Raw genomic sequence first — 13,941 nt, forward strand, 5'->3', positions numbered from 1 at the left:
AAGGTGCATGCCGCCACTGCCTGACCCCTTATTGGTTTTGTTTTGTTGATTTCCTTGAGGCAGTGTAGTTACTTGTTTGTTTTACTTTTTTTTACTCTGTTCTTTTGGGGCCCTCCACTGTAGCTGGGGTTTTCTCCAGTCCTGCTCGGGCCCGCAGCCACTCAGACCCAAGTAAACACACAGAGATTATATTACTTATAAACTGTATGGCCATGGTAGGCTTCTTGCTATCTAATTCTTATATCTTAAATTAACCCATTTCTATTAATCTATAAGTTGCCATGTAGCTTGTGGCTTACTGGTACTTTACATCTTACTTCTCATGGCGGCAGCAGCTGGCAGCATCTCCTGACTCAGCCTTCTACTTCCCAGAATTCTCCTCTTTGCTCATCCTGTTTATACTATACTTCCTGCCTGGCTACTGGCCAATCAGCATTTTATTTATCAATCAATCAGAGCAACACATTCACAGCATACAGAGCAATCAATATCCACAGCACTCCACTCAGCTCCCAGATAAATACATGGAGGCTTATTCTTTTTTATGAATGTTGTTTCTAGCCAGTCTTTCTTTTTTTTTGGGGGGGGGGTTTCGAGACAGGGTTTCTCTGTGTAGCTTTGCGCCTCTCCTAGAACTCACTTGGTAGCCCAGGCTGGCCTCGAACTCACAGAGATCCTCCTGCCTCTGCCTCCTGAGTGCTGGGATTAAAGGCGTGCGCCACCACCGCCCGGCTAGCCAGCCTTTCTTAACTTAAATTATCCTGTCTACCTTTTGTGTCTGTGTTTTTAATCTTTCTCTATTCTATATTCCTTTCTTTACTTCTTACTATGTGGCTTGCTGTGCAGCTGGGTGGCTGGCCCCTGGCATTCTTCTCTCCTCCTTTTCTTGCTCCTCTCTTTCCTCCCAGATTTCTCCTCCTATTTATTCTCTTGACCTGCCAGCCCCACCTATCCTTTCTCCTGCCCTGCTATTGGCCATTCATCTCTTTATTAGGCCAATCAAGTGTTTTAGACAGGCAAAGCAATACAGCTTCACAGAATTAAACAAATGCCACATAAAGGAACGCAACACATCTTTGCACCATTAAACAAAAAATTCCACAGTATAAACAAATGTAACAAATCTTTAGCTAATATTCTACAAGACAGAGTCTCACTCTGTAGCACAGACTTGTCTCAAATTCATAGCAATCCTCCTGCCTCAGTCTCCCCAGTGCTGTGACGACAAGCATGCACTACACATCCAAATTTCACCCTATTATTAATCTACAAAAGGGTGAATCAAGCTTAAGTGGAACAGTGGAAAGATTTCAGACAAAAGGAGGAAGAAGACCGTTGGGTTCCTGGAGCTGTAGTTATAACATGGGTACTGGGAATTAAACTTGGCTCCTTTGGGAGAGCTGCATCTGAGCTCTCCAGCCCAAGGTGGACAGTTTTAAGCTTTACTGTGATGACAATGGTGAGCCAGGATGGGTAGTACTGGCCATCCAGAGTCTAGACTTCTGGTGTCTGGTGCAGAGGATGGACAGGAGGTGGTGGTGGTGCTCCATGTAGTCAGTTGCAGCAGATCAGAACAATTAGCTAGTGTGGTTCTGAGGGGTGGGAGAAGTTGGAGAGAGCATGTTTTGAATGAAAATAGCACCGATAGACTCATAGTGTGTGGCATTATTGGAGGTGTGGCATAGTTGGAGTAGGTGTGGTCTTGGTGGAGTGGGTGTGGCTTTGTTGGAGGAAGTATGTCACAGGGGGTGGGCTTTGAGGTATCAGAAGTTTGAGCCAGGCCCAGTGTCACTCTCTCTTCCTGCTGCCTGCAGATTCAGATACAGAACTCTCAGCCACCTCTCCAGCACCATGTCTGCCTGGATGGCACCATGCTTCCTGGTGTGATGATGATGAACTAAACCTCTGAACTGTAAGCCAGCCCCAATTTAATGTTTTCCTTTACAATAGTTACCATGGTCACCATGTCTCTTCAAGGCAATAGAAACCCTAAGACAATGGATGTTTAGGGACTAAAAACGATCTAGAAAGAACAGATATGTAAAGGCTGTGGGACCCTAAATTCATCCTGAGCATCCCGAGTAACAATATGAAGTCATCTACTTCTTCCTCCCACAAACGCAGGTCTTTGGGAAGCAGCCTTGCACAGCTGAGGTGGCACTCATTGCAAACTGGGAGCACAGACGGAGTGAGGGATGTTCTGTGACTGCTGTCCCCAAAGGGGGATTCCAATTAATCCTTCCTACTGTGAGGCTCAGGGCTGGGTGCTGGGGAAGAAGACCCTGGGGTGTCTAGCTCCAGGAGAGAGCACTCCTCACAGCACCAGCCTGGTCCTGGGGGGCTTGTTAGTGACTGCAGAACCTCTGTGACAGCAGCTCCAGGGACCCCAGAATAGGAGAATGTGGGTCCTCAGCCCCTCCCTTCTTAGGCAGAGAGGGATGTTCACGGGGATGTGAGAGCCTATCCTGGCCATGGTGAGTTGAGTTCTGGCTGCAGAAGCCACCTGCCCAGCCCCACTTTTGGTGAGACCTGAGAATGAGTAGAGGGAGGGGAACAGTTTAGATTGCCTGGACAGTGACCCCCTTCCATGGAGCTGTCTTCAAAGGGGTTTAATTCCAATCTGAGTTGAGTTTGTGGGGTCCTGGAGAATCCTCAATGTGCTCAGAAGGGAACTAGAGGAGCCCCCACCGCCGCTGCCAGCTCTAAACACTGCAGACCCAGAACCCTGGGGCACAGGAGGTGGTGAGACAAGGTGATGAGTGGGCTTGGGTGTGTGGGGTACATGCTCATGCAGCCTGGACTACATGGGCACACACACACACACACACACACACACACAGACACACACAGACACACACACACACACACACATACACACACACACACACACCCAGACACACAGACACACACACACAGATACACACACACAGACACACACACACACACACACACACACACACACACACACACACACACAGACACAGATCTCTGTGGTGTGAGAGCTCGAAGCAGCAGGGAAGTAGGGAGGCACCAGACTCCCTCCCCAGCACTCCCGGCCCTCTGCCCTCCCACAGTTCTCAGGAAGGACCCTGGGTCTGCTGCTGTCACAGTGGGGACAACACTGGCAGGCCCCTGAACTCAGCACCCACAGGTAAGCCCTGCAGGCAAGCGCTGTTCTGGGGCCTTCATGGGGCGTAGATTCCATGGGCTTTAAGTGAGCAGGTGGTCCTATCACGTGACTGCTGGTCCTATCACGTGACTCCTTGGACAGCTGGTCTCCCCACCTAAGAGGCGGGGACAGGAATCTGGATAGGCTCAGGAAAAATCAAACCCCAGATCCTCTGCTGTTGCGGAGCAGGACCCAGCCGCAGGAGGGGTTTCCTGCTTTTCACGCAGCTCCTTCATCTGGGCACCTGTACCAGCACTATTGGGCAGAATTCACTGTCAACTGTGCGTCCACAGGACTCATTTCTGAGTTTGCAGATGGTGTCCCACTACCCCAATCTCAGCAACTGTCTCTCCCGCCCACCAGACAAGCCTCTGTCCTAGGACCTTCACTGCGTGCTGACTTGGGTACCAGGAGAGAGTAGGTGAGGGCTGCTGGCCCTGGGTTTTCACTTCCTCTGGCCTAGGCTCTTTTAGCTGTCAAAATGACGGTAACTTGAGTTCTGTGTGTGCGTCTGGTTTTCCCGCTCATCATGAAGGTGCATCTTGATGAAAGGCTTTAGAATATTGGTAGTCTAGCCACACACAGGACCTCCTGTTCTTCTTGATCTTTGCACTGGGAACTTGGTCACAGCACTGTTTTTTAACTGTGACTTCATAGGATGAGGCTCAGGGGGACTGCCAGCTGCCCAGGAGTCATCTTGTCCCTCGCAAGGGGCACTCAAATCCAGAGTTACTAGGTTTAGGATGTGCATCTCACCATCCTCACTGTTCCTGTCTGTCAGAGCACCAGTTTCTGCTCTAGGTAATAGTGATTGTTTACTAGGTAATGACCCTCCCGTCTATGGAGGTGAGCAAGCAAAGCTTGATATACTGTAGTAAATTCACTCCTATGCTGAGCATATGTTGAGGGAAGATTTCTATCTAAGCCTCCTCTTTAAGCTAGATGGTTAGAGGGGTGTCTGGGAAGAGCTCCTGAGAATACATATAAGATCTTTCCTATATATCAGTGACTCTCAACCTTCCTGATGCTGTGACCCTTTAATACAGTTCCTCATGTTGTGGTGACCCCCAACCACAAAATTACTCTGTTGCTACTTCATAACTGTAATTGTGCTACTGTTATGGATTGTAATGTAAATATCTGATATGCAGGATATCTGATATGGTCATTTGACCTCAAAAGAGTCGTGACCCACAGGTTGAGAACAACAGCTCTATATAATAACCATAAATTGGTAGTGAGTCAGCTAGCTCTGAGATTGGTTCCTAGAGCCATTCCCTCAGAAGCTGGGAGGTGTATGTAACCCCAGAATTTGGTCGATAGGAAGATTGCAAGTTCCAGTAAGACCCTTCTTAAAAAAAAACAACAAAGCCATCACCTCACTTGAAATTTCAAATTCTCTTTTGTTCCCAAATATCTTCTTTCTGATCTTTCTGATGAGTTGGCCTCATGACTTGCCGATTAAGGTCTGTACCTGAGCCTGCAGCTCACCTTTGACTAGATTCTGGCTCTGCTGAAAAGCTTAATTGCAACGCTTTTTGAAGACACGTATTTTTTTTTTTTCCGGAGCTGAGGACAGAACCCAGGGCTTTGTACTTGCTAGGCAAGCACTCTACCACTGAGCTAAGTCCCCAATCCAGATGTATTATTTTTTATATTATGTGTATGAACGTCTGCCTGCATGCAGCTGCTTGCACAGGTTGGAAAGAGTGTCAAATTCCTTAGAACTGGAGTTTGCAGGTGGTTGTGAGCTGCCATGTGGCTGCTGGGACTTTGAATCCAGGTTCTCTGCAATAGCAGCCAGTGATCTTAACCACTGAACTATCTCTGCAGATGATGTTGAGACAAGATCTCACTATGTAATTCTAGCTGGCCTTGAACTCACAGAGATCTGCTTTCTTCTCCTTGGGAATTCTGGGGTTAAGTCAGGGGCTACCATGCCCCACTCAGACTGTTTTTAAAGGCAGCATCTCACATAACACAGCTGGCCTGGGACTCACTACGTAACCGAGGATGACCTTAGTCTCTTGGTCCTCTTGTCTCCAACCTCTGGAGTGCTGTAGTACAAGTTTTTGTCACTGTGTCCAGAGAGTCAAGTTCAATTTGACAGTTTAAAAATGCATATATACCCGGGCAGTGGTGGCACATGCCTTTAATCCCAGCACTCGGGAGGCAGAGCCAGGCGGATCTCTGTGAGTTTGAGGCCAGCCTGGTCTACAGAGTGAGATCCAGGACAGGCACCAAAACTACACAGAGAAACCCTGTCTCGAAAAAACAACAACAACAAAAAAACCAACAACAAAAAATGCATATATATATATATATATATTAATCATGCAATTTATTTTGCTTTTTTGAGACAGGATTTCTCTGTGGGTCAGGTTGGCCTTGAACTCAGAGAGATCCACCTGCCTCTGCCCCCTGAGTGCTGGAATTAAAGGTGTGCGCCACCGCTGCCCGGCAAAAATGTGCATTTTCTGAATGAGGTAATTCAGCATTACTGCAGGCATTTGTATGCCATGCAAGAGTCACTCTAATTGTCTTTGTCGTCCTTATGGTGGTGCTGGGCACAGAACGTCAGGCTTGGTGCATGCTGGGTAAGCATTCTACCACGGAGCTGTACTCCCCCAGTCTCACCTCTACCCTCAGTACATTTTTATCACCTCAAGAAGAAACCCCTTCTTCACTAGTTGCCACTCCTTAGCCCCCTCCCCGAGCCCCTGGAAGCTGCCACTCTGCTCTCTGTCCCTGCGGACATTTTACGTAAATGGAGCTATTCGGGGCTGGGGAGATGGCTCCCTGATAAAGAGCTTGCTATGCAAGCATGAGCGTCTGAGTTTGGATCCCTGGAAGCCATGCGAGAAGCTGTGGACGGTGACCCACACCCGTAACTTCAGGGTATGAAGATGGGAGGCTCCTTGGTGTTTGACAGCCAGCCGTGGTGGCTGAAATGAGAGTCTGAGAGAATCTGAATCCGTGAGAGAATTTGTCTCAAAAACTACGGTAAAGAATAATAGAGGATGCCAGCCCTTGCTATCTACATGTGCGCACACCCAAGCACACTTCATCTAGGATCTCTTTCTAGTTTTAAAATGAAACCATATGTGGGCTTACTGCCTTCTTCCTCCATCTAAAGATCTTTGCTTTGTGTCTGTGGTCGTACCACCCTGAACGGACCCAATCTTGTCTGCTCTTGTAAGCTAAGCTGAGTCAGGCCTGGTTAGTAGTTGGATGGGAGACCTGGGAATACCTGGTGCTTAACAGAACAAAACAACAACAACAACAACAACAACAACAAACCCAAAAAGCGCTTTTCTTTGTGAATACTTAAAACAAAGACTTATTTTTACGTGTGTGTGTGTGTGTGTGTGTGTGTGTGCATTTGTGTGAATGTATGCCACATATGTGTGGGTGTACACACAGGCCAGAGAGGATGTTAGATCCCGTGGAATTGGAGTTACAGACCCAAGCACTGAACCATCTCTCTGGGCTCTGATTTGTAATTCCTCCTTTTCCTTTTCTTCCTCCTCCTCCTCTTCTTCTTTGGTTTTCTGAGACAGGGTTTCTCTGTGTAGCCCTGGATGTCCTGGAATTCACTCTGTAGATCAGTCTGGCCTTGAACTCAGAGATTCACTTGCCTCTGCTTCCCAAGTGCTGGGATTAAAGGTATGTACCACCACCACCTCACTAATTCTTATCTTCTTCTGTGTTGAGGAGATACCTCGATGGCTGGGTAATAACTGAGCATTTCTGAGTGTCTCTCTCTCCTGTCTGCAAACCAGTGATGATCCCCCTGCCCCCACCTGAGGCCTCACTGCCCTGCCTTGTCCCAGTAATCCTATCTCCTCTCAGGCTCCTGAGAAGCAGCAGGACAATGGGACCTGGCTGGTGACAGAGTTCGTGCTGGTGGGATTCTCCAACCTCCCAGAACTGAGGTCCACTCTCTTCACCTTGTTCCTCCTCACCTACCTGGTCACACTCAGTGGCAACGCCACCATCATCACCATCATCCAGGTGGACCGCACCCTCCACACTCCCATGTACCGCTTCCTGGCTGTACTCTCCCTCTCTGAGACCTGCTACACACTGGTCACCATCCCCAATATGCTGGCCCATCTGCTGATGGAGAGCCAGGCCATCTCCATCGCGGGCTGTCGGGCCCAAATGTTCTTCTTCTTGGGCTTGGGATGCAGCCATTGTTTCCTGCTTACACTGATGGGCTATGACAGGTATGTGGCCATCTGCCATCCCTTGCGCTACTCTGTGATCATGAGACCCACCGTTTGCCTGTGTCTGGGAGCCTTGGTTTTCTGCTCTGGTTTCTCGGTGGCCTTGGTCGAAACCTGTATGATCTTCTCCTCGCCCTTCTGCGGCACAGGCCGCGTGGAACACTTCTTCTGTGACATCGCGCCTGTGCTGAAGCTCAGCTGTGCAGAGAGCACGCACAAGGGGCTTGGCATCTTCTTCCTGAGCATCCTGGTGGTGCTGTTCTCCTTCGTCCTCATCCTCCTCTCCTACGCCTTCATCGTGGCCGCCATCGTGAGGATCCCTTCAGCCGCGGGAAGGCGCAAAGCCTTCTCCACCTGCGCGGCCCACCTCACTGTGGTCATAGTGCATTTTGGCTGCGCCTCCATCATCTACCTGCGGCCAGACTCTGGGGCCAATCCCTCCCAGGACCGCCTGGTGGCGGTGTTCTACACGGTGGTGACGCCTTTGCTGAACCCTGTGGTCTACACCCTGAGGAACAAGGAGGTGAGGGTGGCCCTGAAGAAGAACCTGGCGGGGGGGCTGCGGAGTATTTAAGTAAGAACTTGTATTCGGGAGTGAACTTCTCTGATAATTAATACAAGTATATTTAAAAAAAAAAAAAAGACCTTGCTTTGTGCTGTTTACAACACCCTGTGCTTCTGTGAACACGTTTCCCCTGGAACTGAATTTCCCTACTCGGAAAACAGGAGGCAATCCTGCACCTAGATGAAGTAACCCCTGTTGTCTGTCGGTGCCTGAGACAATCTAACCACAATAAGGGATGTCTTCTCTTTTTCCTGGTTTCCTTGACTTGATGTGGTGCAATGTGGTCTGCAGTGCCTAGTGCTCACCAGTGGAGGGCACCACTGGTACCACCCAAGGCTGAAGATGGGCAGGGAGCAGTTTTTTCTTCTCTCTAGTAAACTTTTTATTTTATTAAATTTTGTAGTTTCTTAATTTTTCTCATGCAATGTATTTTGATCATATTCTTTCTCTTCCCAGGTCCTCCCTACTTCCTTACCCACTGAACCTCATGTTAGTGTATCATTCCATACACACCCCCACCCCCACCTCCGCCACACTCCCCCACAACATAGAGTAGTTTTTTTTGTTTGTTTGTTTGGTTGGTTGGTTGGTTGGTTTTTCGAGACAGGGTTTCTCTGTGTAGTTTTGTTGCCTGTCCTGGATCTCGCTCTGTAGACCAGGCTGGCCTCGAACTCACAAAGATCCGCCTGGAGTGCTGGGATTAAAGGCGTGTGCCACTGCCGCCCAGCCATAGAGCAGTTTTTAAAGAAATAGTCTGTGAGTTTTTAAATCTTATTTTGAGAACTTCATATATGAGAACGGCATCACTCCCATCCCCCACCCCGCCCCAGTGAACACGGAAAGAAGGTTTTAACCAGAAGAGGGAGTGAAGACAGAGGCCAGAGGTGTAGCTCAGTGGGAAAGCGCCTAGCACGTGCAAGGCCCTGGAGGTTTCCTGTTTTTGTTTTCCTCCCAGCTGCTCCAGACTACATTTTGGTCAGGATCACACGCTTAAGTGCAGTTTTTAAAAAGTACCTTTTGTTTTGTGTTTGTTTTTCAAGACAGGCATTCTCTGTGTAGTCCTGTCTGTCCCGGAACTCTCTGTGTAGAGCAGGCTGGCCTCAAACTCAGAGAAATCCGTCTGCCCCCAGTCTCCAGAGTGCTAAGATTAAAGGCATGGACCACCTTCATCCGCTTTAAAAAAAAAAAAAAAAAGTACTTTTTAAATTAAAAATTTATGTTAGTATGCAAAATAATGGGTTTTTAAAAATTATTTATTTTTATTTTATGTGCATTGGTGTTTTGCCTGAATGTGGGTCTATGTCAGGGTGTCAGATCTTGGAGTTACAGGCAGTTGTGAACTGTCATGTGGGTGCTGGGAATTGAACCCGGGTCGACTGCAGTGCTCACAGCAGCTCAGCCACCTCTCCAGCCCAGTAGTGGGTTTCTTAATAGCATTCTCAGAAATATGTGTTGCTATCCTTTGTTCAACTTCCATCGTCCTCACGCAATGTCACCCCAACTCCTTACCCCCATCTTGCTGGTCTCCTTTCTCCTCCAAAGAGCACCCCCTTCTGCTTTCACGTCACAGGTACTCCATTTCTCTGCCCTGCCCCCAACATATCTTTTTTGGGGCTGGAGAGGTGGTTCAGCGGTTAAGAACACTTGCTGCACTTCCAGAGTTCAGTTCCTAGTACCTACATCAAGTGGTAGCATCTTCCTCAATTGGCTTACAATCGGAGTCTTTAACTCCAGTTTCAGAAGATAGGACACCCTCTTCTGGCCTCTGCGGTCACTCACATGCACATACATACTTAAAAAATAAAAGTGAGATCTCTTCCTCCCATCTCATAGTCCCACTTCTAGTCTCACGAGAGCACCCCTCCTCCATATGTACATATATATCAATTTAAATCTAGGACCCACACATGAAAAAAAAACACATGGTAATGTCGTTTTTAGAAATTTCATTAAAATCATTATTTAAAAAATGTGTATGGGTCTTACGACTGCAGGCATGTCTGTGCACAAAGTGTGCATCTGGTACCCATGGAAGCCAGAAGAGTTGTACTGGATCCCCAAGATCTGGAGTTACAGATGGTAGTGAGCTGCCCCAGGGGTGCTGGGAACCCAGGTCCTCTGGAAGAGCAGCCAGTGCTCTTAACTGCTGAGCCATCTCTCCAGCCTCATAGTCACCTTTCTGAATTTGGCTTATTTCACTTAACATAATGATCTCAAGTTCCATGCATTTTCCTGTAAATGATTTAATTTTTCCTTATGGCTGAATAAAATTCCGTTATGTATATGTACTGGTTTTCTTTATCCATTCATCAGTCAGTGGACATTTAGTCAGGTTTGATTTCCTTGCTAATGTGAATAAAGCAGCAATAAACATGGATGTGCAAATATCTCTGTGCTATGTTGATCTAGAGTCTTCCATGTATGTATGGCCAGGGGTGCTGCAGCTGGGAGACCTGTATATGGATTTCTATGGTGGTTACACTGGATTCAGTTCCCAACACCAGTGTTGAGAATCCCTCTTTCTCCACATCCTAACCAGTATTTGTGTCAGTGGTTTTCTTGGTGACAGACCTTCTGACTAGCATAAAATGGCATTTCAAAGCAATATTACTTTACATTTTCCTCATGGTTAAAAATTCTGGACATGCCAGGCAACAACAACAACAAAATGCTGGACACTTTCTCAAATATGTATTGAACATTTGTATTTTTATTTTTGAGAACTGTCAATTCTGTTCATTTGCCCCTTTGTTGATTATATTTTTTTTGTGTTTAATTTTTCAATTCTTCAAAAAATTTAAACAAAATACATTTGTTTGGTGTATATATATGTATGTATGTATGTATGTATATGTGGGGGTGCACATGTGCCATGGAGCCTTTGTGCAGGTAGGTCAGAGGACTTTCGGGAGTTGGTTCTCTTCTATTGTGTGGATCCCAGGGATCAAAAAAGACTACCCAGCTTGGCAGCATATACTTTTTCCCACTGAGCAATTCTGCCTGCCTGAATCTTGCAGTTCTTTGTATACTCTAGTCATGAACCCACCATCTAATGCAGGGTTAGCAAAACCTGTGACTGTATCTTTGCTCTGGCGGCAGTTGTCTTTGCTGTGCAGAAGTCTTTTATATGTCTGTCTGTCTATCTATCTATCTATCTATCTATCTATCTATCTATCTATCTATTTTTTGTTTTTTGAGACAGGGTTTCTCTGTGTAGTCCTGGCTGTCCTGGAACTCACTCTGTAAACCAGGCTGGCCTTGACCTCACAGAGATCCTCCTATTTCCGCCTCCTGTGTGCTGGGATCAAAGGCGTGCACCACCACCCGGTGTGCAGAAGCTTTTTAATTTTATGTAACCACAGTGTCAATTCTCGGGATTACAAGAGCAATTGGCAACCTTCTCAGAGCTTATGCCTATATCTGAAAGTGTTTCCCTTGGCAGTTTTTTAAGTCTCATACTTAGAGGCTCAGGTCTTAATGTAGAGATTTTTGATCCATTTTTAATTGTGCAAAGCAAGAAAAACGGATCTAGTTTCATCCTTTGACATATGGATAGCCAGTCTTCCTGGCACCATTTATTTTATTTTTATTTGTTTGTTTCTGTTTTGAGAGAGGGTCTCACTATGTAGCCTTGGCTATCCTGGAACTTGCTATGTAGACCAGGCTGGCCTCAGACTCACAGAGATCCTTCTGCCTCTGCCTCTTAGTCATTTAAGGACAGGATCACATTGTCTACAGACAGGATACTTAGACTGCTGCCTTTCCAGCCTGTGTCCCTTTTATTGCTTTCTCTTGTCTTATTGCTCCAGCTAAGATCTTAAGCACTACACTGAGTACACTGAAGAATGGGCTCCCTAATCTCATTGCAGATTTTAGATGGGATGCTCTCAGCGTTCCCCCATTTACCATAATCTTGACTACAGGCTGTTGTACGTAGACTTTGTTATGTTGGGATTTGCTCCCCCTATTGAGTTTCTTTGGGGATTTTATTATGAAGGGATGTTGAATTTTATTAAAGTCCTTCTCTTGAGATGGTCATGGGATGTCCGTCTTTACGCCTGTTTACATGGTGTAAACATGTAAAGTGGTGTAATCCACTTACTGACTTGTATATGCTGAACTATCCTTTGAAGTTCACTGACTTGGACATTGGGTTTATTATACACTTGTGTGATTTTTAACTTGTTCTTGAATTTGGTTTGCAAGAATTTTGAGATTTTTTTTTTTTGTGTGTGTGTTCATTGGGTGAAAAATATATACTTGATACAGGGTGTCTTAGTTAGGGTTTTTATTGCTATGAAGAGACACAATGATCACAGTAACTCTTGTAAGGAAAACATTTAACTGGAGTGGTTTATAGTTCAGAGGTTCAGTCCATTATCATCATGGTAGGAAGCATGGCAGCATGCAGGCAGATATGGTGCTGGAACTGGGATTCTTACATCTTGCAGGCAACAGGAAGTTGACTGAGACACTGGGCAGTAGTATCCTGAGCGTTGGAAACCTTAAAGCCCACCCCCACAGTGAAACACTTCCTCCAACAAGACCATATCCACCCCAACAAACCCACACTTCCTAATGGTGTCCTCCCTATGAGATTATGGGGGCCAATTACATTCAAACTATCACACAGGGTCTCACTTTGTAGCCCTGGCTGGCCTTGAACTCACAGATTCACCTGTCTCTGCCTTCCAACTGCTGGAATTAAAGACATTTGCTGCCACACCCAGTAATGTGTGTGTGTGTGTGTGTGTGTGTGTGTGTGTGTGTGTCACATGTGTGCACACTCATGCAGGCAAGAAGAGAACGAATTATAGGAGGTTGTGACCTGTTTGACCTGGGTGCTAAGAACTGAGCTCCAGTCCCCTGGGAGAGCGGAAGGCCCTCTTAGCCACTGCGCCATTTCTCCAGTCCTGTGGTTTTCTCCCTTTTAGCACCATATCTGGTTTTGTTATTGGGTGATGCTGGTTTTCTACAATGGCCTTGGTGGTGTTCCTCCGCTCTCTATTCTATAGGCTACTTGAGGTTTGATTTATTTATTTTTATTACAACTTCAATATCATGGCTTGTTATGGATTTGTTGATGCTGTTTATATCCTCTTGATTTAATTTTGGGAAGTCATGTTTCCTGGAATTTATCTATTTCTTATACATTTTTTAGTTTTTAAAAAAAACTAAGTCAACCAAGTATTTCCTAGGAATCCTCTGGATTTCATTGGAGTGTGTTGTAGCATTCCCCTTTTTATTTTCAATTTTTATCCTTTATTGAAAATAGTTTTTTTTCTTATATAATTCATCCTGATTAAAGTTTTCCCTCTCTGTATTTCTCCCAGCTTCTCCCCATCTCTCCTTCCATCTGGATCCACTCCCTGTCTCTCATTAGAAAACAAGTTTCTAAATGATAATAATAAAATATAACAGATAAAATATAATAATATTAAACAAAACTATCACATTAGAGTAGGACAAGACAAATAGAAGGAGAAGAGCCCAAGAGAAGGCCCAAGAATCAGAGATCCACCTTTCCCAACACTCAGGAATCCCATAAAAACTAAACCGAAAGCTTTAATACAGATGCAGAAGACCTGGTACAGACCCATGCAGGCCTGTCCATGCTGCCTCAGTCTCTGTGAGTTCATATGAGCTTTGATCCTGTTCATTTAGAGAGCCTAGTTTTCTTGGTGTCCTCCATTCCCTCTGGTTCTTACATTCTTTCTGCCTCCTCTTCTGAGGGGATCCCTGAGCCCTGAGGGGAGGGATTTGAGGGAGACACCCCATCCATCTAGGGCTGAGTGTTCCAGGGTCTCTCACTCTCTGCACAATGTCTGGCTGTGGGTCTCTGTATATGTTCCTATCTGCTGCAGGGGGAAGCTCCTGTAATGATGGCTGAGCAAGGCACTGATTCATGAGTACAGCAGAATAGCATTAGCAGTCATTTTATTGCTACTTTTATTTATTCATTTTTTAAGAACAGTAGT

General features: G+C 46.1%; 1 protein-coding gene across 1 annotated transcript; it reads left to right on the forward strand.

Moving 5' to 3' along the window:
- Window positions 1-3,650: 3,650 nt before the first annotated feature.
- LOC131900429 (olfactory receptor 10T2-like) lies at window positions 3,651-7,976 on the forward strand. Its single transcript, XM_059251646.1, is given in 3 exon segments — window positions 3,651-3,656; window positions 7,022-7,951; window positions 7,953-7,976. Coding segments are annotated over 3 exon segments (960 nt in total).
- Window positions 7,977-13,941: the final 5,965 nt, after the last annotated feature.

The sequence above is a fragment of the Peromyscus eremicus genome, unplaced genomic scaffold (genome assembly GCF_949786415.1).
Source record: "Peromyscus eremicus unplaced genomic scaffold, PerEre_H2_v1 PerEre#2#chr22_unloc_1, whole genome shotgun sequence".
Lineage (NCBI taxonomy): Eukaryota > Metazoa > Chordata > Mammalia > Rodentia > Cricetidae > Peromyscus > Peromyscus eremicus.